Consider the following 26,427-nt stretch of genomic DNA (forward strand, 5'->3'; position numbering starts at 1 on the left):
AGAATGTTGAGTATTCATTCGTAGTTGATCATGTATGTTCAATGTAGCCAATTACTAGTGAATTGTATTTAACTGTCTCTACTACCTCTGGCTATAATATGTAGCTCCAGTTGATGTAGAATAACCCAAATTTCGCTTGTACATGCCAAGTTAATGATGTGGTTACTCGTTAAATAAGTAGTATTATTTTCTATTGTACAGTTATCTGTTAAATATGCAAATGGAGCTACTTTATTTATATACTTTTATACCTTAATGTATAATATGAATCATTTATATATGTAACTGCAATAAGATATTTATGTTTGTATTTGTATTTGTATTTGCAGAACCACACACACCCCACCTGATTAAAATCAGTTCTGTATATTGTTGACTGTGTTCTTGCTCGACACACCCGCAGCGATTCCACCCTGCCTGAACTAGCTCCATTGCTCATTCCTAAATAATCCAATACAAGGCTTGTGTAAGCACTTCTAACTACTTAGGTTGCTGCAAAGTTGACCCTGGCAGCAGAAGGCAGACACCAGACAGCAGTGAGCAGAGAAAGACCGGACCGCGAGAGGTTGAGGAGTGTGTAAGGTGTAAGATTCTAAGCACTGGACTTAGTACGTGTAACATCTGAAACTCTGCTGAGCCGACCATTGCCTGTGAAGCCTTGCTGTATTGAAGATCATCAATAAACATTTCGCACTCTCCTTCAACCACAGTCCAGACTGAAGTTCTTTGTGTAACAGTTTTATTAGTTATCTTGCAAGTACATTCCTTTCACCGAAGTCCAACACTAAGGAGAGGCCAAAACACTCCAAAATAAAATAAACACTGTATTCCTGACAAAAAGGATACCAATCAATGCTTTGGTCCATAAAACAATACTGACATCTCAGTCCACAAACAGTAGTTACTACGTGTTCCAGTATCCAAAACAAACAGGTACTCCAATCTCCCCTGACTCAGGTAAGGCCACATCCTTTTATCCTGTGCTACAGGGAAGTCAAGTGGTAAGTTGGATTGAGCCAGTGCCAAAAGTAAAGACAAAATATAAAAAAACAAAACTCAAAGCAGTGTCGGTGGGTACTTACTCATATTTGATTGTTTTTCTCCTTTTATTTAGAATTAGGATATGAAGACAATCTGTGATGTTGGATAACATTGTTCAATATTGTGATGACTTGCGATAAATATTGGTGTGCATATTAGCTACACAGTTCCTATGTCTTTCTGCTTTAATAGGTACACTGCTAACATAGACCCCAAACATTGAATAGCCTATACCCATTGAATAAAGAAATTAAATTATTTCAAACATGCTTTTATTGAACAAATTGCACATGAATACCCAAACAATGAAACAGAATAATTTAAATAAGACATTATAACTATAAGAAATTAAAGTTTAATTTCCTCTGCTCCCTTTGAAATATTTTCTTCTAAACCAGAGGTGCCCAAATTCTTTCCTATGAAGGGCCAAAAATTAACTGGATGGAGGGCTGTGGGCCAAAAATAAATGTTGATGTTATGTGAAATTACATTACATTAAAATGTATTCTATTTTATAGAATAGACATTCTAAATCTAAATAATTCAAAATAAAAACACTACTCTTTAACAGTAATTTTATTACTTTGCAGAGATGATTGTCAAAAACATAAAACATCCATATGCTTCTTTTTGGGAGCATAAACATATTTAAAAGGAAAGACCTTTCTGACAGAAAGTGCAGCTGTATTGTCCACCTTTGTAATTGTAGTGACCCAATCTCCAATTTCCCCACGGAGAACAAACCGCTCTGAGACATTAATTGGAAAATAGAAGCGTCCTTTATTACATAAATAGTTCATAAATAGTTTAAAAACAATATTTTAATTAACTAGATCACTTCCGCCTCGCAGGAACCACCAGAGTTTGCTTCAGTTGCGCCAGCTCCACCCTGACCACTGTGCCTGGAAGAAAAGTGAAGGAGAATACACTGCATGCACACGTCACCCAATCGCCCTTTACAGTCATGCAATCGCATCCGCGAAGTGAACGCAGCACCCCTAAAGATCACCACCCAATGACACACATCGTGTAGTCAAGCGCCCAGACACCGAGCGGCCAGGACAGGAACAACCACCCCAAAGCAAACCCCTTCTCCCGTACAGGTTAGCCAGCTAGCACAGCTAAGTAGCCCACGTCTTTTCGTCGGGGAAGATTTAGACAGCGGACTATTTTTACAATGCAGTTCACCACAATAAATAACACTGGAAACAGTGGCTGGCAGAAAGGAAAACAGAACATTAGAATCGCCAGCCACGTTAAATAAGAATGCATATCCACAAGTTTACCATCAAAGTACTTCACAGGTTCGTAGCTCAGCTTAACACTGGTACAAGTCGGATGAAACATGTAATTAGATTTCCAAGCAGTCTCACCTTTTTGCAAAGTTTACCCACATGAAACAGCACACTGTGGAAAACAACCATGTGAGTATTGACACTCAAAAACAATTCAAGCAGTAAATGAATGAAACGATTTGTACCATCAAAATTGCACAAGCTCCAGTTTAGGTGCCACGTTTGTTTCAATTCCTCCAGCCAAGTCACAGTTTAACCAAAGAGGCAACATATATACGTTAATATACATATATAACCAGTTCGATACGAACGCGAATAATGTTTCCACCGCGATAATAACTACTTTAAGCGCAAAACACTCACTGTGTTCTTTCGCAGTAACAGAATTCATTTCATCCCGGCTCACTGAAAATAAACGCTACTTCCCACGGCCATTGGTCCATTAGAAAAACCCACGCTGCCCAATTTTGCTGCCAATGGAGAGTTGTAATTAAAAAACCCACGTTCCTCACACAATGAAGAGTGGAAATTTGACTTCAGCTTAAAAAATTGACAAGAATATAAAGTTAATCTTCATAGTGACACACTGAATAACAAATCAATATTGGATATTAAGTTTACATTGAGCAAACGTTTAAGTTACACATCATCACAAAATGCCCCCATATGGTAGCTAATGAGCCACAATATCAAAACGTATTAACGAAAATTAGCAGGGTCACTCGGAACGATTTGGTAATTTCGTTTTACAGTAACGTTGGCTAACTAATAAACCCAACAACAGCTTATTGGTCGCAAATACAACAGAATCCGCTAACCCGGGCTGCCAGGTTTGGCATAATTATTTTCCCTAATTGGTAGTGATTTCGCACTGACTTGTCTGACTGAAATGGGAATAGTTTGGTTTCCTTACTGAGATTGCGTCAATTTAACAAATTAAAACATGCATATTAGCCATCAATTTCAGCACTCGTTCCTGCGCAGAAATAGCCACGGTTTGTTTCCACGGTTAGCAGTTTAGTGTTTTAGTGCTTTTTCCAAAGCGAACCTTGTCGGGAATCGGTTTTGACAGCGTGTAACACGATTTCAGGTTTTTATGTGACGTCAATTGAAATCAGACCGACAACCCTCTCGAAAAGGCCGACTGTAGTTTATTACACGCTTCTTCAGCTCCAAACAGCTCCAAACTCTGTGCCACCCTTAAACCTGGCTATAACTTCCATTCATTTGAACTATTAGTACTTAGCTTTGCACATCCTGACAAGACTGCATTTCAGCTATTTACCCTTGTTATAATTTACAGGCCACCTGGCCCTTACAGTGTTTTCTTATCGGAATTTGCCAATTTTCTATCTGACCTGGTTGTCAATATAGAAAAAGCTGTAATAGTAGGCGACTTTAATGTCCATATGGATAATGAACATGACCCGTTCAGAACAGCATTTTTGTCCATCATCGAATCCATTGGACTCTATCAAGCTGTGGACAAACCCACACATTACCGCAACCATACTCTTGATTTGGTCCTCACATATGGAGCAGACATTAACCAGGTGGAAATCATGCCACACAATCCTGTGTTATCCGACCACTATCTCATCTCTTTCAATTTACCACTAACGTGCTTCACATACTCGGAGCCTAGATTTTCTTCCAGGCGCACGTTTTGCTCTCTTACAGCAAATGCCTTTATCGACGAGCTCCCTACATCATACTACCTGCACAACGAAATCTCCTCTAGTTTATGTTCAAACCCCAGCTCAACTGAAATTAATCTACTCGCGGACAGAATCGACTCTACTTTGCGTAAAACTCTAGACGCCGTTGCTCCCCTCAAAAGGAAGAAAATCACTGACAAGAAGCTAGCACCTTGGTATAACGACCATACTCGTGCTCTCAAACAAGCCACACGAAAACTCGAAAGAAAATGGCGCTCCACCAAACTACAGGTTTTTCTCCTGGCGTGGAAGGAAAGTCTCCTAAATTACAAGCATGCCCTCACAGCTACCAGATCCAAATATTTCTCTACTCTTATTGAGAGAAACAAGGACAATCCTAGGTACCTGTTTAGCACTATTGCCAGATTAACCAAGAGTCCTGCATCAGTTAACCCTACCATACCAGCAATTTATAGTAGCAGTGACTTCATGAACTTCTTTGACAGTAAAATCTTAAAGATAAGAGACACAATACAAAAATTCTCATCAACTTCTGGTTCCTGCCTGGCCAGTCCCGTACCAGATTATGTAGACATGTCTATTAGGCCCGCCCCGCGCTTCGACTCTTTTATACCCATTGAATTTGGCGACTTTTCTTCTCTTCTCAATTCATCTAATAACTCTACCAGCCAACTTGACCCCATACCAACTGGCTTCCTAAAACAGCTATTGCCTGCAATTGGCACACCACTATTAAATCTTATCAATGCCTCTCTTATGTCTGGACACGTACCTCAGCCCTTTAAAGTAGCAGTTATCAAGCCTATTCTGAAAAAGCCTAATCTTGATCCCAATGACCTGTCAAACTATAGGCCCATCTCGAACCTTCCATTCCTCTCCAAAATTCTGGAAAAAGCGGTATCAAAGCAACTCTGTGCCTTTTTACACTCTAACAACATTTTGGAAGTTTTCCAGTCCGGATTTAGACCTCACCACAGTACGGAAACCGCTCTCCTGAAAGTGCTCAACGACCTTCTACTCTCCTGTGACAATGACTGTATCTCTCTTCTTGTGCTACTAGACCTAAGTGCAGCCTTTGATACCATCGATCATTGTATCCTCCTTGACCGCCTCGAAAACCTGGTTGGCATAAGTGGACATGCCCTATCTTGGTTTAGATCTTATCTATCAGAACGATATCAGTTTGTCTCCATCAACAACGAATCCTCCACTCGTTCCAGAGTAAAATATGGTATACCTCAAGGATCTGTGCTTGGACCTCTGCTCTTCTCGTTATACATGCTGCCTCTTGGCGATATCATCCGTAAACATGACATTAATTTCCACTGTTACGCGGACGACACTCAGTTACACATATCAGTCAAACCCGATGTCCCTCTGAATATTTCAAACATGGAGGCCTGCCTAACAGATGTAAAGAATTGGATGGCCCGAAACTTTCTCCTCCTCAACCCGGACAAAACCGAAATATTGGTCATAGGCCAAAATTCAATCAGGAGCAAACTCACTCATTTTACATTGGACCTTGATGGTGTCTCCCTTGCCCCGAGTGCAGCCATCAAAGACCTTGGTGTTGTTATTGATCCCGAGCTCTCCTTTGAAACTCACATAACTAACACCTCTAGGACTGCCTTCTTCCATCTGAGAAATATTGCTAAAATCAGGAAAATCGTATCAATTAACGACGCTGAAAAACTAATCCATGCCTTTGTAACATCCAGATTAGACTACTGTAATGCCCTCTTGTCAGGATGTGCAAACGTCTCATTAAAACCCCTTCAGCTGGTGCAAAACGCAGCTGCTCGAATCTTAACTAAAACTAAACGCTTTGAGCACATCACCCCAGTTCTGGCCTCTCTCCATTGGCTACCTATTAAATACCGGATCATTTTTAAAATACTCTTACTCACATTTAAGGCTTTAAATGGGCTTGCCCCCCCCTATCTTAAGGACCTTCTTCATCCATATCTTCCGCAGAGAGCCCTTCGCTCCCAAAATGCCGGGCTTCTCACCATTCCAAGAGTGGGCAAAACTACTGTAGGCGGTAGAGCCTTTTCCTATCAAGCCCCTCTCCTGTGGAACAGTTTACCCTCTGAGATTCGGGGAACAGACTCTCTCTCCACCTTTAAGTCTAGGCTCAAAACATATCTATATAGTAAATCCTTCAGCTGAGGGACATGGCCTGGTGCTGGCGTGGATCATAGAGTCTCTGGTGGACTAAGTGGTCATTGCTTTCATGGACCCTGTGCCGTGATCTGGTGTTGACCGTCTTAGGGTCGCCCTCATGACTATGCCGGTCCCTTGCCTCCCGTCCCCTAGGTTATGCTGCCATAATGTTAGCCTGCCGGGGTCTTTCCTTGTTGCACACCTTTTTCTCTGCCCCTCCTCTCCTGCCTCTCTGTTCTACATCCCTGCCATTCTTATCATCCACTAACCACTGTTTTCTGTTTGCTTCCTATTCCCTGCTCCGGGCTCCTGTCCGGAGCTGTAGCCCAAGCGTCTCATCTCGTTTTCCAGTCCTGCTACCTCGCTGCCCTGCCCATCAAAGCCAACTGCATTCCAAGACCCGGACATCCTAGGAGACATTCTTATAATCACTCTACTGTTAACTGCTATTGTTTGTCAATAACAAATGTACATTGCATAATATTGTGTCTAACTCTATCTGCCCAGTGCCGGCCAGAAGCAGATGGGCCCCCCCATGAGCCCGGTTCTGCTCAAGGTTTCTTCCTGATAGGGAGTTTTTCCTTGCCACTGTTGCCTTGTTGGCTTGCTCTCAGGGGGTCTCAGGCCTGGGAACAATGTAAAGCTGCTTTGTGACAACTTGTGTTGTAAAAAGCGCTATACAAATAAAAATGAATTGAATTGAATTGAATTGAATTCTTTTGTACATTTTATTTCCAATTCAACCAGCGCTAGCTACGCCCCTGTCCCTTTCCGCTCATTGGTGGAACATCAGTTTTAAGGGGCGTGGCACCTTTCACGGAAGAATGTGGCGGCGGGAGCGCATAGCTGATGGCGGGCCAAAACAAAGGGAGGGAAATTGGGCCGCCTGTGATAGGTCAAATGTTCGCACGCTGAGTGTGAATGCATGGCGCGTGTAAAGAAAATGATTTTTCTTATTCATCGCGTTTCAGGCAGTCTTTTGCAATGTGTTTATCGCGCATGTTCACATCGCGATGACGATGAAATGCGATTTATCAGTCAGCACTAGCCAAAGCTACATATGCACAAATCCAGGGTCACTTCTCCACCAACGACCCCTGGAGTATGTGGGGGAGAATCAAAGGCATCACGGACTACACCAGAGGAGACACAGAATGCCCCAAGGACCTTCCTGATGCCCTTAGCACCATTTGTGCTCGTTTTGAGGATTCCAACACCTCTCCTGGCTCCGGGCTCAACCCCCCCCCCCCAGATTTAGAATGTCAATTTTCTATAAAATACATTTTAATGTAATGTAATTTCACATAACATCAACATTTATTTTTGGCCCACGGCCCTCCATCCAGATTAATTTTTGGCCCTTCATAGGGCATTTCAGCACCTCTGGTTTAGAAGAAAATATTTCAAAGGGAGCAGAGGAAATTAAACTTTAATTTCTTATAGTTATAATGTCTTATTTAAATTATTCTGTTTCATTGTTTGGGTATTCATGTGCAATTTGTTCAATAAAAGCATGTTTGAAATAATTTATTTCATTTCTTTATTCAATGGGCTAGGCTAGGCTATTCAATGTTTGGGGTCTATGTTAGCAGTGTACCTATTAAAGCAGAAAGACATAGGAACTGTACAGCTAATATGCACACTTCAATATTTGTTTATTTATTGCAAGTCATATCGTCATCACAATATTGAACAATCTTATCGCACATCACAGATTTTCCTCATATCATGCAGGCCTAGCTTTGGCCTTCTTTATGCCCGCAGTGAGGTTTGTCCTTGCTGCTCTGAGTGCAGATGCATCACCAGACCTGAACGCAGAGTTGCAGGTTTCAGTAGAGAGTGGACCTCTGCATTCAGCCAGGGTTTCTGGTTGGGGTGGATGGTGATTGTTCTGGTGGTGATAACATCATCCACACACTTGCTGATGTAGCTGATGATGGATGACGTATACTCCTCCAGGTGCACACCTCCAGTGCTTGTTGCTGCCTATCTGAAGATCTGCCAGTCAGTTTCTTAGGTAATTAAGATGGTAGTGTGCAGTTAGTGCAGCAGCTTCTCCGGCTCCTGGTTTGTTTGGTGTAAAGTTTAGTGTTAGGGACTTTTCTTTTAACTTGAGTAAGTGTGCAGACAACACGAACAATGCAACTAGTCCAAAAAGGTACAGTCCAACCGAACTTCTGTACATTAATAACAACTCACCTGCTTCACTTCCCCCGAAGCTTAGAGTGGTGCTCTGCAGACTGCAGCTCCTGAGGACACAATGCCCTGTGGCAGCGGATTGGTGTAGCAGACTACAGTGGCTCAGAGGCAAGAGGAAGCGGTATGCACGGAAGCAGAAGAGGGGCAAGCTAAAAGCTAACGCGAACAGGCCAGCTATTCCATCGCTCTTTCTGGCCAACATTCGCTCACTGGATAACAAAATTGATCTGATCCAACTGAGACTGACAGTTGGACATCAGGAGATGAGGAACTGTTGTGCTTTTCTCCTGAGGGAAACCTGGCTAAATAACAACATGCTGGCCTCAGCTGTTCAGCTCGACGGGATGCCACTCTTCCGAGCAGATCGGAATCATCTGTTGGGGAAAACCTGAGGAGGCGGTCTCTGCACATATATCAACAAAAGTTGGTGCACAAACTGTTCCATGGTTAGCAGCCATTGCTCTGAGGCAGTAGAATACTTAATAAAATGCCCGCCGCATTATTTGCTACAGGAGTTCACAGCGATGTTCATTGTCGCCGTTTAGATCCCTCCGAGCGCGAACGCTAACAACGCGCTCAGAGAGCTTCATGATAGCATCTGCTCACTTAAAAACAAGCACCTGGAGGCACTCTACGTGATTGCGGGTGACTTCAACCATGTCAACCTGACAGACATCTTACCAAAGTTTCACCAGCACGTCACCACTGCCACCCGAGGAACGAACACACTTGATCATGTGTACACAAACAGACGGGGGACATACAGAGCCATCCCCTGCCCCCACCCCAGCCTCTCCGACCACATCTCCATCCTGCTGGTCCCTGCCTACCGCCCTCTGCTGAAGTCCAGGAAAGCAACAACAAAGACCATCGCTGTGTGGTCCAGTGGCACTGCCTCCATACTCTTGCGCCAGATTTTACTCTCTCTTTCTCCATCCTGATAGTTTGCTTTGCAACCTGATACCAAATGATTTTACGATCGATTCAATTCCTCATAAAAGTAACAGGTGAGACAGTCCTTACCAGTTTCTACAATGTTTTAAAACCAGTGTAGAAGATTCTCTTTCATTGTGTATGACTGGAATACCTTGTATACTTCAACAGAAGGCACTCACATCTAGGGGTATTTACAATGCTATAACACAGCATTTCTCAAACTATGGGCCGCGGACTGGCGCCGGTCCACGACGAAGAAACTGCCGGTCCGCAGAGCCCTACCGCTGCACCAGTCAAATTATGCTAGGTGCTTCTGTCACTCGCCAGGTCCCCGCCCCCTTGACTGAACTTCTTGCTTTGAAAATAGTAACATTTTATTCAAGGTTCTAGAATGTTAAGCGTTCCTGCCCACGAGAACTTGCACCCTTTGTTTTCTCATTTTGTTCTCTCTCAATCGCACGCTACTTGAGCTGTCGTTTAGTCATGGCATGTTCCAAGCAAGCCAGTCTAGATTCCATTTTTAGGAAACAACCAGCATCTAACGATGCTAATTTAAACAAAGAACCAGAGGCAAAAACTTTGCCCATTTACTACTCGTAATTACGACTCATCATATATTAAATTTGATTTCATTTCCAGCGATAGCTTCCCCCCAAAGCCAATCTATGTCATTTGTCAAACCATGCTAAGCACGAGGCTATGAAACCATCGAAATTGCGCCGGCATTTAGAGACAAAACATGCACATCTCAAAGACAAATCAGAGGATTTCTTTAAAAGGAAAAGGGATTAATTGGCTAATCAAATATAGTACTTAGAAACAATTTGACGGAAACGAGAAACTTGCAAAAATGCCATACATAATTTCACACCACATTTCAAAATGTCAGGCTTCATTCACGATGGGGGAGAAACTTGTTATGCCCTCGCTAGTCAGTGCTTGCTCTGAGGGGCTGGGTCCACCTGCTGCTGCAAAGGTGAGGGAAATCCCTCTGTCAAATGACAGTCTGCGGACATCGCAGCCATCCGTCTCTGATGTGTGTTGGGAATGTTCATAAAAATCAGTTTATAGGTTATTTGGCATTGTTATTTTTGGCAATGATTTTATGATCAGCCAAAGCACTTCTGTTGTAGTTTTCTTGATATGATTGTTGTTAATAATTTTCTATGGGCACATAGGCAATAATAATAATAATAATAATAATAATATCTATCTATATATCTATCTATCTATCCTTACTGCAAAGGGGTGTTTGGGGGTGGGGAGTGTATGGGGCCTTGTAACCCCAAAGTCTGACATGACTGGGCCCCAGGACAAAGACGTTTGAGAAAGGTTGCTATAACATACAAACTCAACAAATTTATTCTGCTGGATCTCTATGTAAAACAAGCATGTTAAGTGCTCTGGTCACTATACTACATAAAGACTAATAGCTGCCTGCACCAAACAGCACAGAGTACAATACAAAATGGTCACACATCTACCATGTACTTCAATGGCTGAGCATGACTAGCCTCACTTTTTTAAATTACTATAATTCAGACTTCAATCTTTGACCTGAGTTGTCCTTTGAGATTCAGTTCTGTATATGATAGTCCTGGCTGATAGGTCAGATCTTAGTAGTAAAAGGACAGGCCTCTAACTCTTTACAGTCAGGGAAAACCCAGCGTGAGCCAGTCTTGGCTCTGAATCTCACAAAGGGAAAAACAACAAGCCATGCATCTAATATTCTGGGGCTGATTACTACAAAAGAAAAACAGGGTGTTTTAACCTCAGGGTAATATTTTCTTGTTTAATGAGCATTTTGCAGAGTCAGCAGAGTGGACTTTTGCCAAGCTACGCGTAACCAGAGTGAGGATCATAATCATCGTGCTGGCACAGTCAGCAACCAGTTCTTAAAGCCCTGTCATTAAACCTGCTGATCCAACCGTGCAGTCAGGGGCTGGACAAAACCCACAAAACTCCGGAGGGGACTGGCCAGACCTCAGAACCCTCAACTGTGCTAATGCCATGTGTGTCTGGCATTAGACTATCCACTGTTCTTCTGCCAGGAAATGATTATCATTGGCTTAGCAGACACCCCTGCGCCGGGTATCTTACATAGCTTGCATTTTTTGACATATCTGAGATTTGTACAGCTGGATATTTACTGAGGCAATTCAGGTTAAATCCCTGACTCATGGGGGCCATAACAGCGTGTCTCCTGGGAGCTGAACCAGCAATGCCCTTGTTCAAACTCAGAATCTTAACTGGGAACACTGCCAGTGTTACATCACTGACACAAACCACAAACTGATACAGTGATTCCAATGGAAGTGACGCCAAAGGTATGTCTCTAAGGTACGTCTCTAAGGTACAGCCTGGGACCTCACTCACCTGTGGCCGAGTTCATGGGCAATGGTAAACGCCAGGTTGAGGCCATTGTCCTCTGCCAGCACGCACTTCCTCAGGGCACTGCAGGTCCCACCCAGGTACGCAATTCCTGCAGGATTGATCAGGCAAGTGCATGAAAAAGGGGAGGGAGGCAGGGATGCCACAGAGCCACTATCCCAGGGGGAGGGACTAGAATCACAGACATTTCCTTTTGCTTTCCACCACAGGCTCCACAAACCACATTTTGGGCACCAAGACCATATGCTGTCAATGACTTGAGTCTTGAGTGATATGATGATTGGTTGAATTCAGGAGGTTACACAAAGCTGATAACACAAAGCTGGTAGGGTGCTCACTCTCCCGTTATTAACCTAACACACTGTATGGTCCCTGCTCTGAAATTTCGGAGTCTCAGTTTTCTCTTTTGGAAAGAGAGTAGGTCAAGGTACCACAAGTTCCCTCTGAATGTTGCCGTCTTCTGAACAGGGTTACGCAAGAGATGTCAATAAATCGTAAAACCTCCAAACCCCCAAAGCCCTCAGGATCACAATGAAACACTTTAACAGGCTGTCAAGACTGTCAATCATCAAAAAGTTAACCAATCAAAATGGTATAGTCCTCTACAGCCCTTTTTTTTTAAACACCGGTTTCTGGTGCAAAGCTCGATTCTGCCCAAGAACACTTAAAAAAGAATAACAAACAAAAATAGCCACATCAGACATGACATAGCCCAGACGGCATTTTTATAGAGCACAGCGCCATATTTGGGCTAATATTACACATTATGCAAATGCAATGCATACCTATGAACAAGTGGGTCAATTATACAGACTAAGGTTGCCGTCTTCATTGAGGTCTCATAATAATGTGCACTTCACTCATTCAAGCTCCTTCCTAAATCTTTATGTAACTTTTCCAGATTTCCTCACAATTCTGTGCTTGGCTGCTCTTTACTGGTTTATTGCTTTATTCTTGTGTCTACACACCGGCTGTAACAATTAAAATAAATAAATAAAGTTGTACACCCTATGATGCCACTTACAGATATTGTGGTACTATTTTCCAAAATTGTGCTACATTTCAAGGATGGTACTAATGATTCACTCCCTGTGTGGCTAACTGCCTACCCCTGTTGAAAGTACTTTTTAAGAGTATTTATCAGATGAGCAAATGTAAATATAGTTCTTTTTTGTGTCCATAAATTCTGAAGCATGTTAAAGAAAGGAAAGGAAAAATCTTGTTTATTGCCCTTGTAGCAGAGCAGACAAGTACATAGCCTCTACTGTTTGAAGATGAAAATGGAAATCTGATGATCTGAATAATTTTACATGCTGACATCACTGCTTGTGACTGGACAGTGAGGTTTCATCACAATGCCATTACGGGTGGAGCTACCATATGCTGTCAAGCACTGACTGATATGAACCAATCAAAAATAAAAATATGGTTCTCTACAGCAAAACACTGGTATTGTTCAAATCAGTAAGATGCGATAGCTCCACCACTTTGTTTCCCTCCTAAAAATATGAAAGCTTAAACTCAATTCTATAAAATCAAAGCTCCCAAAGTAGAGCATTTTCCTCACATACATGTCAATATGAATGTTTTTCCTTTAACTGTAAAATAAAAAAATTAAAAATAATTCTGTTGATCACTGTTGCCAGAAGAGCTCTGAGGTGCAAATTAAAGGAAGCAATGCAATTATTTATTTAGGTCTATTAAAATTTCAAAGAAATTAATGCAGGAACAAAAAAACATACATTAGCCACTTATGTACAAAATTCAAAGACAGCACATATAAATATGTCGGCAGTGAGGCATAGTGGTAAGGAGCAGGACTTGTAACTGAAAAGTTGCCAGTTTGATTCCCCGCTGGGGCACTGCTGTTGTTCCCTTGGGCAAGGTACTTAACCCACAATTGCGTCAGTAAATACTCAGCTGTATAAATGGGTAAAAGTGCAATCTATGTAAGTTACTCTGGATGAGAGTGTCTGCTACATGACAAAAAACATATACACACTTCAACCTATCCCTAGGGGTGAGGGTGGGTGGGTCACCTTTTCTTTTCACCAGTTCATGTACTATTTTAAATGTTGTGTTTAATGTATTGTTAGTAATATTTTGAAAGAATTCATTTCAACTTTTACTTGAATTTGCCTTGAGCTTGCTTTGAATAGGCTAGCAACACTGAGAAGATATGCTTCCGTATGAATTCAGATTCATCATCTTATCTTTTGTACTTTTTTGTTCATTTCTTTTGCTATATTCCTCCTAATATTACATAAGATATTAAACATTTTTTCAGAACAACAAAAGAAAACATAATGAATTTTATTAAATCTTGCTTTTGTTCTGAATAATGTCTTGAGTCAATAGGCATAGTGACGGTTAAGCAGTGCATCTATTATTATTATTGTTAGTAGTAATAGTAGTAGTTGTAGTCATAGTAGTCAATGGAAGATATGAGTACAGAGACCAATTTATAGGCCAATGGTGAGAAAGTGCAGAGAAGATGCTAGTTTAACACCACACACATCCAACAGGCACTCTCCAAACACCAAGTCTGACGCCCAGGTAATCCTGTGTCTAAGCCAATAAAAGGCCAGGACATATGGGGATCACATTACTCTAGCTCTAGCCAATCATTGTAATCATGACAGGCAGAGCCACTGTGCATTCAAGGGCCTCCAGAAGGGACAGAGAGATTGATGAGCGGTCAATATTTAAAAAAAAGAATTCTGGAAACCACCCTCCCGTCCATCTGGAGAACTTTTCAATGAGTGCCCCAACCACTATCCCCAGTGTGGAACACAAATAGCTCCCCCAATACTCATAACAGCAGTGCAAAGACAAGGATTAATACACCACAGCTGACACAGGAGCAGAGAATGCCAAACACCACTGAAACAAACTCATTAGTCATTTCATGCTTTCCTCCCCTAAAGTTCTTCCGTGATTTAATTAAAGCTGTTTTGGCTTGCCTGTATTTTTGGTTTGCAACAGCTGTCACATTAGCGAAAGGTTTTTTGTGTGCTGCAATATTTTAACAGTAAAAAGAAAAGATGAATCTTGGTATGCTTTGATGAATGTATGCATCAGTACTCACCTACAGTATCGCACGGCTCATCTTTGTGGACACAGAAGTCTGTCCTAAAATGAAGTAAATGCAGTCGTTACAGATAGGCACAAAACTATTTCCCTGTCATAAAAGTAATCATAAAATGCCAAATATGGTTCAAGTCCTGCTAATACTGAAACCTACAGCACCTGGTCCGACTGTTCAAATAAACCAGAACCTCACTGGAAGACACAAAGCCCAAGTCAGCAAGCCTCACAGCATGTCTCAGTCTAGCTTGACCACTAGGGACACTAGGGGTTCTTCACACATAACCTATCCATAAAACAAATAAATATCTCCAAAACTTGAAAAAAAATACAGGCTGCAAGTCACCACATTAATTTTGTTTCACTAAACTGGTGCACAAGTGAAACATCCAGAAATTCCATAAAACCGTAAAAATCCGTAATTTGCTTGAAATAGAGAGGATTTAAATTACTGTCTAAATTGGCTGTCTAATAGAAAGCAGACTGTAACTGTGGGAGGAATTGTATCAGAGCAGGGTCCTGTACGAAGTGGAGTCCCGCAGGGATCGGTGTTGGGGCCTTTGCTATTTCTTATATACATAAATGATCTTGATGCAGAGGTTAGAAGTAAAATAGTAAAATTTGCAGATGACACAAAACTAGGGGGTCTAGCCAACAGTATAGAATCAACTAAGGTAATACAGGAAGACCTAAACAGCATCCAAAAGTGGGCAGATACCTGGCAGATGACATTCGATTTAGATAAATGTAAAATCTTGCATGTAGGAAATAAGAACCTTAAACAAGACTACTTCATGGGTGGAAAAAACTAGAATGTGCTCAATTTGAAAAGGACTTGGGAGTAATGGTTGACCCAAGCTTAACAGGATCTAGGCAGTGTGCTGTAGCAGTAAAAAAGGCCAACAGGATGCTGGGATATATAGCCAAAAGTATTGAGTATAAATCTAAAGAGGTTATATTGAAATTATACAATGCCTTAGTCAGACCGCACCTGGAATACTGTGTGCAGTTCTGGGCACCGCACTATAAAAAAGATGCTGAAGCTTTAGAAAAGGTTCAAAGAAGGGCAACTAAAGTAGTTCCTGGCATGAAATACAAATGCTATGAGGAAAGACTCAAGTTACTTAACCTATTTAGATTAAGCGAGAGGAGGCTTAGGGGTGATTTAATTGAGGTATTTAAATTTATAAAAGGAATCAATAAGGTTAACTATAATAGATTCTTTAGGGTGAGTTCAGTCTGTAAAACAACAGGACATAAATGGAAACTAGTTAAGAGTAAGTTCCGCACTGATGTAAGGAAATATTATTTTACACAAAGAGTTATCAATACATGGAATAGGTTGCCAGGTCATGTAGTTGAGGCAGAGACCCTTGCTGTGTTCAAGTCTAGACTTGATGCAGTTTTGGATACTCTTTAATTAAGAAATGGCCAGCTTAGTTAGGCCGAATGGCCTGTTCTCGTCATCATATGTTCTTATGTTCTTCTTATGTACTGGCAGTTTTCACAAACCAAACCATAGCAGTAACAGGAATGTTTTACTGTTGTTTTCCTATATTTCCATTAATACACAGTAACTCCAGCACATGGCACTCAAAACTCTATACAGACAGATGGCAGGGTTTGTCATCCCATAATCCCACCTGCCTTTAACATTAAACTGCAAGACCTAGTAGGTCACTGGTGTCAGTGAGCTGTAATTAAGCCACCAGCACCACACACATAAGGAAGAGTGCTGGGCTTTAAACTAGGACAGTCAAAGCATGCGGTACCTCTTTTACTAAGCAGTCAAATTGCTTAGTACTGGCAGCATCTGCATATGGAAATGTAGAACAATTACAGAATACAGAGGGAAAGCGAGAGGGACACAGAAAGTTACAGAGGTATGGTCCTGTTTTATTCTCAAGGAATGAAGCTAGCATAAAGGGACGGTTGGTTTAATATGCTCATGCCCTGGTAACACTGAAAACTCTTGTCATGCTAATAACATGCTAACAATTGAGACATTGTAAGAGAAAGTGAGGGAGATCAAGGAAGGCATCAGTAAGCAAGTTCAAGGGGAGATCAGTAAGCGATATCACTAAGCAAGATCATGAAAAACATCAGCAGAGAGGTCACTGAGCAGGATCAGGGGAGAGAGATCAGTGAGCGAGTTCAAGAGAGAGATCAATGGGTGAGATCTGGAGAGAGATCAGAAGAGCATCAAGTAGGATGGCAGCACCTGGTTATCAGCACGGCAACATCCACAGGAGGTGGGTCATTCTTTCCTCCAGGGACCAGGTTGTTGCCCAGGTAATGGGTTCCAAACTCTTGTTGCTGCCAGTGACAGAAGCTGTCCAGGGCCTTCTCCCCATGGTGCCCTATCTGCAAGCTCTCCTGAGACAAAAAACCAGGGTTACAGGGTTACACAGGGTGTTCACAGAAAGCAACACATAGGAATGTGCTCACATTCTTCCCTTGGCTGCACATAAAGCCATGCATACAAGGAAATTGCTACGGCATTACTGATCAAATACAGCACCTGCGTTTATCTGGTCTTAACCAGGAGGAGGATGGTGTGCAAATGTTGGGCAAAAAAAAAACACTTGTCTGGAACATCTTAATATGCTTGTTATTGATTACAGATTCTCACAGTGATTAATCATTGAAGTAGCACACTGAGAACACAATTTAACAACGATTATAAATAAAAGATCATATTGGTGTACATTCTACAGAAAATGGTTAGCACATCTGCTACTGAAAAGCAAAGAGTACTCAAGTTATTTTATGCCAGCCTTCCTGCCACCCATCGTAAATAAATAGAGGATATAATTTATAGTGAAATAAAAATACAGGTAGGCAATAAGCAGCAATGTACAGTTCATCATGAGAGCTTCAGATCCATGAGATTATAATGTTGTTGTTGAAGATCATGGCATTCCTATTACAGCTGCATATTTCCCCACAGTGATATTTTTACGTGCAGATAATGGTAATGCTTTCCAGTGCAGCTAAAAGGGCTCCATCAGAGGCACCGTCTGCGATGTAACGGGGTCTCTGCTCTCTGCAGAGGGCAGGGAGGAAGAGACAGGCAGCAGCTGCTTCAGTTGCACCTACATCCCAATGCTGAGAACAGAATGAGATGATTGAAAAAGCAAAGTCAGGGACAAAGATTGGACTTACAGGGCGACTGTGCAGTAGGACCAGTTTAGTAAGGCGGACATTGAGTGGGACAGACAGGCTTTTGTGCTGGAACATGTTGTAAACCTGCAAGAACAGAGAAGGGGTTTAGATCTTAACGTTTAAAATTTACATATTACAGATTAGGAGTTTTGGGTTAAAGGGTAGGGGTTTATGGTTTATGGGTTAAGGTTACGCATAAGGGTAAAGGGTTATGGGGTAAGGGTAAGGGGTTGGGGGCTACAGGGTAAAGGCTTACGGGATAGGGATATGGGTTAGCAATAAAGAGTTAGGGACTGAGGGTCAAAGCGCTAATGGTTAGGGAAAACATTCTCACCATATTCATGACTGTGAGGATGAACCTCTGTGCTGTCTCTGCACCGTGATATTGAACCATGTCTGCGTCGGCCACAACAACCGTCTCCACCGTGAAGTCCCTGCTCAATGAGATCACATTCCTCTGGCTCCACCCATCTTTTGAGGCCCTGGGGGCCTTTGACTTCCTCTTTCCTGCTGCTCAGAAACAGAGAGATTATCAAACAGATTAATAGACAGATGGGAGGAAATGGACTTCATGGTCTGACAGCACTGAGACAGTACTCCCAGGTTCTGCTGTATTCAGGTTCAACCCCCTCCACACCCCTCACCTCACCTTGTCCCCCCTTATTTTTTGATCAGGGGAATACAGTCAGGAACTGGAAATGATTCTGCTGCAGTTTGGGAGGACCCAACATGTTTCAGATTCCTTGCTATTCCAAGGCCAAGTGTGGCCAAGCCCTGCTTCAGACCGCAAGTCTTGCGAAGACAGCAGGCTTCATTCCTGATATTAGGCATTAGTACAGAACTAGAGGCACCTATCATACCTGTGCAAATGTGACTATGCACAGGCTGGCCACAACCACACAGGTCATTCCATCACTCCATTTTACTTACTTATTAGATGTTACTAATGAATAATACTTAATCTTAGACCTGATTCTTGTGCTCTTCATGTATAAACCACATTTTTTTGCACGTGGCTACCCTAAGTACCCTTCATATTGTTTACAATTTTTGTTTTTTGTTTGAGCCCTGGATTCTCCATCCCAGTATGATTTCATAATCATAACTCTGAAATCATATTGAAGCCAGCTACCCTCTTGGTCTGAGAAAGCAGCCTCGCGTTATGACTGTAGGGGGATCATTTGCAGGCCACATCTCCAAAGTCTGGGTTTCTTTCACATTTTCAGAACAAGAACTTTGTTATCATTCATACAGTATCTTTGCACTTTGGCCCTATTTAACTCTTTTTAATGGTTAGCAATTGTGTATTTAACCATGTCACTAATCCAAAGACAACCCAGACCTACCTACCCACTCCTATCCCTGGCTGAACAAAGCCAACTTTTTCTGCCAATGTTGGACTCCCAGTCATTGTCAGCAAATGATATAGCTTGTTCCAGATTTGAGCCATAGGGTTCAGCCTTGTGTCTGGAACAAACACTTTTACTGTCTGAGCCACTCGGCAGCCTAGTTTAGTTTATTTCACTTGCTGAGCAGGATTCAATTCTTGTGGAAATCTGCACTCAGCCCCAAATATGAAGCATATGGAAATAACTTATACTTCAAATAACTTATACTTCACATACACTATATATGGACGTATTCGGACACCTGACCATTACACCAACAGGGACTGTAATGACATTGTATTCAAATACATATACTTTAATATGGAGTTGGTCACCCTTTTGCAGCTATCCACAGCTTCCACTCTTCTTGGAAGGCTTTCCACAAGATTTTGGAGTGTTTCTGTGGGAATTTTGTGCCCATTCATTCTGTAGAGCATTTATGAGGTCAGGCACTGATGTTGGATGAGAAGGCCTGGCTCGCAATCTCCATTCCAGTTCATCCCAAAGGTGCTCGATGGGGTTGAGGTCAGGGCTCTGTGCGGGCCAGTCAAGTTCTTCCACACAGAACTCATCAAACCATGTTTTTATAGTCCTTGCTTTGTGCATTGGGGCACAGTCATGTTGGAATAGAAAGGGCCTTCCCCAAACTGTTGCCACAAAGCTGGAAGCATAGCATTGTCCAAAATGTCTTGGTATGCTGAAGCATTAAGATTGCCCTTCACTGGAGATAAGGGGCCTAGCCCAAACCCTGAAAAACAGCCCCATACCATTATCCCTCCTCCACCAAACTTCACAGTTGGCACAATGCAGTCATGCAGGTAACGTTCTCCCGGCATTCGCCAAACCCAGACTCGCCTATCTGACTGCTAATCAGAGAAGCATGATTCGTCACTCCACAGAACACGTTTCCACTGCTCCACAGTCCAGTGTCGGTGTGCTTTACACCACTCCATCCGATGCTTAGCATTGGACTTGGTGATGTGAGGCTTGCATGCAGCTGCTCAGCCATGGAAACCTATTCCATGAAGCTCCCGCTGCACAGTTTTTGTGCTTACACTAATGCCAGTGGAAGTTATGCTATGGCTATGCAGCTATGGAATCAGCAGAGCATTGGTGACTTTTACGCACCGTGCACCTTAGCAGTCGTTGACCCCGCTCTGTGATTTTACGTGGTCTTCCGCTTCATGGCTGAGTTGCTGTTGTTCCTAAACGCTTCCACTTTCTAATAATATCACTTACAGTTGACCGTGGAATATCCAGCAGGGATGAAATTTCACGAACCGTGATATTGCAAAGGTGGCATCCTATCACAGTACCACGCTTGAAGTCGCTGAGCTCTTCAGAACGACCCATTTTGTATCACAAATGTTTGCAAATGGAGACTGCATGGCTAGGTGCTTGATTTTATACACCTGTGGCAACGGGTCTGATTGAATTCAATAATTAACAGGTGTGGCCAAATACTTTGTGTCCATATAGTGTATTTTCCGACCAAAGAGAAACTTTCCGATTCAAATTTTGAAAAGCTTCTCTTGTGTTGTGTGAACAAACATCTCTTGTGAGAAAGATCAGGGTCCAGTCTGGCCACCTCATCATCTAGTGAGGAGGAAACTTTGATATGCAGAAACTTGATTCAATGGAGAGAGATACTGTATGTCTCACAGACACACACGCACACACAGATGCACACACATATATCAAATGTTAGTTAACTTAACTTAATGTTAACTTACAGTTTATCCTGCAAATGTGCCCAAATATAAATTGAGCATACTCATGCAAACACAGGTGTGCGTGCGTGCACACACACACACACACACACAAACAAACACAGATGAACATTCACACACTCTCGACACCTGCATTTTGTTATTATGTGAAGCACATTTTTTTTGTTTGTTTGTTTGTTTTTGTGGTCAAATTGGTTTTGGAGCAGTGAGAGTCATGATCACAGGTTACTGTTTAATAAACACTAATTGAACTGAACATTTTTTTACCTGCATAGCTGTTTGACTGACAGTTACAGTTGCAAGAAAAAGTATGTGAACCCTTTGGGATTACTTGGATTTCTGCATAAATTGGTCATAAAATATGTTCTGATCTTCATCTAAGTCACATCACTAGACAAACACAGTCTGCTTAAACTAATACCGCACAAAAAATTATAAGTTTCCATGTTTTTATTGAACACAACATGTAAACATTCACAGTGCAGGGTGGAAAAAGTATGTGAACCCCTAGGCTAATGACTTCTCCAAGAGCTAATTGGAGCCAGGAGTCAGCCAACCTGGATGTGTTGGTTAAAGCTGCACTGCCCTATAAAAAACACACACCAGTTTTGAGTTTGCTGTTCTCAAGAGGCATTGCCTGATGTGAACCATGCCTCGCACAAAAGAGCTCTATGATCAAGAATTGCTGACTTGCATCAAGCTGGAAAGGGTTACAAAAGTATCTCTAAAAGCCTTGATGTCAATGTGTCCACGGTAAGACAGACTGTCTACAAATGGAGAAAGTTCAGCACTGTTGCTACTCTCCCTAGGTGTGGTCGTCCTGTAAAGATGACTGTGAGAGCACAGCGCAGAATGCTCAATGAGGTGAAGAAGAATCCTAGAGTGTCAGCTAAAAACTTACAGAAATCTCTGGCACATGCTAACATTATTGTTGACAAATCTACAATAAGTAAAACACTAAACAAGAATGGAGTTCATGGGAGGACACCACGGAGGGAGCCATTGCTGTCCAAAAAAAACATTGCTGCACGTTTGAAGTTTGCAAAAGAGCACCTGGATGTTCCACAGCACTACTGGCAAAATATTCTGTGAACAGATGAAACCAAAATTGAGTTGTTTGGAAGGAACACACAACGCTATGTGTGGAGAAAAAAAGGCACAGCACACCAACATCAAAACCTCATCCCAACTGTGAAATATGGTGGAGGGGGCATCATGGTTTGGGGCTGCTTTGCTGCCTCAGGGCCTGGACGGATTGCTGTCATCGACGGAAAAATGAATTCCCAAGTTTATCAAGACATTTTGCAGGAAAACTTAAGACCATCTGTCCGCCAACTGAAGCTCAACAGAGGATGGGTGATGCAACAGGACAACGACCCAAAGCATAGAAGTAAATCAACAACAGAGGGGCTTCAACAGAAGAAAATACGCCTTCTGGAGTGGCCCTGGAGTCAACCCGATTGAGATGCTGTGGCATGACCTCAAGAGAGCGATTCACACCAGACATCCCAAGAATATTGCTGAACTGAAACAGTTTTGTACAGAGGAATGGTCCAAAATTCCTCCTGACCGTTGTGCAGGTCTGATCTGCAACTACAGGAAACGTTTGGTTGAGGTTATTGCTGCCAAAGGAGGGTCAACCAGTTATTAAATCCAAAGGTTCACATACTTTTTCCACCCTGCACTGTGAATGTTTACATGTTGTGTTCAATAAAAACATGGAAACTTATAATTTTTTGTGCGGTATTAGTTTAAGCAGACTGTGTTTGTCTAGTGATGTGACTTAGATGAAGATCAGAACATATTTTATGACCAATTTATGCAGAAATCCAAGTAATCCCAAAGGGTTCACATACTTTTTCTTGCAACTGTATATTGATCACTGAGATAGCATTGACTTGGCATGAAGTTGGTTCAAATAAAAAAAAATAAATAAATAAGTAGCTTTTGATGAAGCAAACTACTTTTGCCGTGTTGGTGTAGCTTAGCTTGCTACATTTCTCTAGGGGTAGCTTCAGTGTAGTGAAGCTACATTTAATGTAGAGTAACTGGCAGCTTAGCCCACTACACTTTCCAAGTAGCTTGCCCAACACTGTCTGCATGTCAGCAGAAATGGAGATTCGTCAGACCAGGCAATGTTTTTCCAATCATCTACCATCCAGTTTCGATGAGCCTGTGCCCACTGTAAGACTCAGTTTCCTGTTCTTAGCTGACAGGAGCGGTACCCGGAGGGGTCTTCTGCTGCTGTAGCCCATCCACCTCAATGTTCAGCGTGTTGTATGTTCAGAAATGTTTTTCTGCATGGCACTGTTGTAACGTGTGGTTATTTGGGTTACTGTCACCTTTCTGTCAGCTTCGACCAGTCTGGCCATTCTCCTCTGACCTCTGTCATTAACAAGACGTTTTCACCCACAGAACTGCCGCTCACTGGATGTTTTTTGTTTTTCACACCATTCTCTATACACTCTAGAGACTGTTGTGTGTGAAAATCCCAGGAGATCAGCAGTTTCTGAGATACTCCTGTCTGGCACCAACAATCATCCCACAGTCAAAGTCACTTACATCAGATTTCCTACCCATTCTGATGTTTGGTCTGAATAGCAACTGAACCTATTGACTATGTCGTCATGATTTTATGTATTGAGTTGCTGCCAGGTGATTGGCTGATTAGATATTTGCATCAAAGTTGAACAATAATGGTGATTATTTAGTGATTATTTACCATATTTAGTAAGCAGTATAATGATTAGTTTAGTATAATTAGTATAAACAGTATAATGGTAATTGTGTATATGTAGCTTTTAGGGTGATCACATAATTAGGTTATGTGACACAATCCAGGTTACCAATGCAATGCTGCTATATTGAACTAATCACGCAACCATACACACTGCGATCGTGTGTATGTGGTGCAGGCCTACCAACTGAGAGGCCCATGATTTCATATGCTCACATAGTTGTTCTCAGTTCAATCACTTTATGTTTAACCACTTAAGGGTGCTGAGATATGAGACCTCCTCATATTTTAGGCCTGTCCTGGGTGATATAGATGCATACCACTCGGTTGTACCCCACAGGCTACTCTGCTACGTCTGCCTCCCCTGTCATTGTTTGTAACAGAGAGGAGTCAGGTCAGCATGTGCTCACTATCAATCCCAGGATACCTTTCAGGGAATGTTTTTCCAATTAGGCGCCAGTGCCCAGGCCACGGCAAGGTCAAGCAAACATAAACACCCTGCCAGGCTTGTGTAAGCACTTCTAACTATTTTAGGTTGCTGTAGAGTTGCCCCCGAGGGGAGACGGGACAAAAATGGGACCACGAGAGGTTGAGGAGTGTGTAAGGTGTAAGACTGTAAGCGCAAGACTTGTGCATGTAACATCTGAAGCTCTGCTGAAACTCTGCTGAGCCAACCATCGCCTATGAAGCCTTGCTGTATTGAAGATCATCAATAAACAGTCTTTCCTCTCTCCTTCAACTGGGGTCCAGAATAAAGTTTTTTGTGTCAAGTTTTTTTTAGCTAGCTTGTGAGTACATTAATATTGAAGCAATTTCACCAAATTCCAACAAGGTGTACAGGCAGGGTGCGAAATATGGGGGGTCTCAGGGGGTCTGAGGCCCCTTGATTGACAATTGAGACCCCCTGAAAGCCTCAACAGCAAAATTTTGGGGGGTCTCTGCAAAAATCTTTAAAAAATTATTTGTCACTTGCAATTGTAACTAAAAATGTCTTTTAACTCTTAAAGCCCAACAGACTGCATCCAAATTCACATCCCTTCTTCTCAGTTGAATTGCTCATGAAGTAGTATTCATCGCTAACAATGCTAGTTGCTTGACTATGCGACAACGTGTTGGTGAGAAAAATAATCTTGAATTTACATCAAATTTAGTTACAATCTGCATACAGCTCTACATCCATCTCCACACCCATTACTCTTGTTTGAATCACTCATGAATTCGTCATTGCATAGATATGGAACACATATCACAAGAAAGAGTGGATCCAGAGCTTTGTAATGATGCTAGTCACATATTTGTACAGACTGAAGTAATCACGTTATGAAGACAGATCAAACTTCTGCAAAGTAATATCTTTACTAATTTCTTCACCCTCCTGCTTTTCACACTCCTGCTTCTCAGTTGAATTGGTCATGAAGTCCCTATCGCTTCACAATGTACCGCATATCAAACTAAACAGCAGAACTTACCCTTTTCGATGATACTAGTCAAGTAATCCAGTTTTGAAATCACAGCAAATTTCTGCATTGTCTCCAACATAGGGCTGACATTACATCCCACTTTGTATGAAAAATAAACACAAAATAATGTATTTGTTTTTCATTGCAATGATTCAAAAGTTGTGATCAAAAGACGTGCGCAGGTGTTTCTTTGTTATTTATTATGAATAATTGCCATACACAGACCCATAAGTTTCGTATGTTTGTCTAACGTTACCCAAGTTGCCAGATTGTCTATGAAACACAATCTTCACACACAAAACACTCACTACCCCCCCCCCCCCCCACCCCACCCTCACCCCACCGAAAAAACCTCCTGTATTTTGAAACCTATATGTTGGCAGGTATGGGTAGGGGGGACCTCCCAATTGCCACCAGGTATTTTGCACACTGTATACAGGTGTACCTAATATAGTGTTCACTGAGTGTATATTGACATGACAAAGTTTTTCCAAACCTGCTGCTCAACCCCAGGGAGTGACGAAGAGCTGCACTGAGCTACAGCTGGAGAGAACTGAAGCAGAGCCCAAGGAGAATTCATAATGAATCCCCCTTCCCTGATTTCAGAGACAGGTGTTGCTAGCATGGTGCATCACTTTACAGGTGTAAATGAGACACACCACTGAAGTAAATCTTATAAACTCATTAAAATGTGAACAGGAAGGATTGTCCCCAGTTTGATCCAAGCCTTGTCATTAGCTGACAATGAAAAGGAGCCCACAGTGGTGAAACAAATTAGGGTAAGGTTCAGTTTGTCAGCAGGGCCTCCCTGTCTCACCACGCTCAGACCTACAAGGCACTCAGATGACATCATTTGAGCCATACCTTCCCTCCAGTTGAAAGTTGCTTCACTGTGGATGTGTTGTGGGATCCGTAGTGTGAAAAACAAGACTGCAGAGTTTGTCTAAGTAAGACATAGCTAATGGGCATGTAGCAATTCCAAAAAGGTGTTGTATTAAGGAAAAAAAACTAAAAAACAGAAACTAGGGATGAAACATAATGTGGTGAAAAAGCTCTGACACCTCTTCCTCTTCTTACCTGGCACAGGTCGAGAGTGTTTGGGACGAGTCTCTGGAGTTGGAGAGCTGGGTTTGGGGGACCGCTGTCGCCGGGT

At 42.1% G+C, this 26,427-nt stretch overlaps 1 protein-coding gene across 1 annotated transcript in view; it reads right to left on the reverse strand.

The window, feature by feature from the left end:
• The window catches only part of LOC118781686 (A disintegrin and metalloproteinase with thrombospondin motifs 17-like), a 108,461-nt gene that overhangs the window by 63,317 nt on the left and 18,717 nt on the right, over positions 1-26,427 (reverse strand). Inside the window, exons 3-7 of the mRNA XM_036534687.1 lie at positions 18,294-18,469; positions 17,960-18,043; positions 17,016-17,170; positions 14,796-14,839; positions 11,693-11,798 (exon numbers count right to left, since the gene is read on the reverse strand). Coding sequence (XP_036390580.1) covers positions 11,693-11,798; positions 14,796-14,839; positions 17,016-17,170; positions 17,960-18,043; positions 18,294-18,469 — 565 coding nt within the window. The remainder of the gene's footprint in view (positions 1-11,692; positions 11,799-14,795; positions 14,840-17,015; positions 17,171-17,959; positions 18,044-18,293; positions 18,470-26,427) is intronic.

Source organism: Megalops cyprinoides, chromosome 8 (genome assembly GCF_013368585.1).
Source record: "Megalops cyprinoides isolate fMegCyp1 chromosome 8, fMegCyp1.pri, whole genome shotgun sequence".
Lineage (NCBI taxonomy): Eukaryota > Metazoa > Chordata > Actinopteri > Elopiformes > Megalopidae > Megalops > Megalops cyprinoides.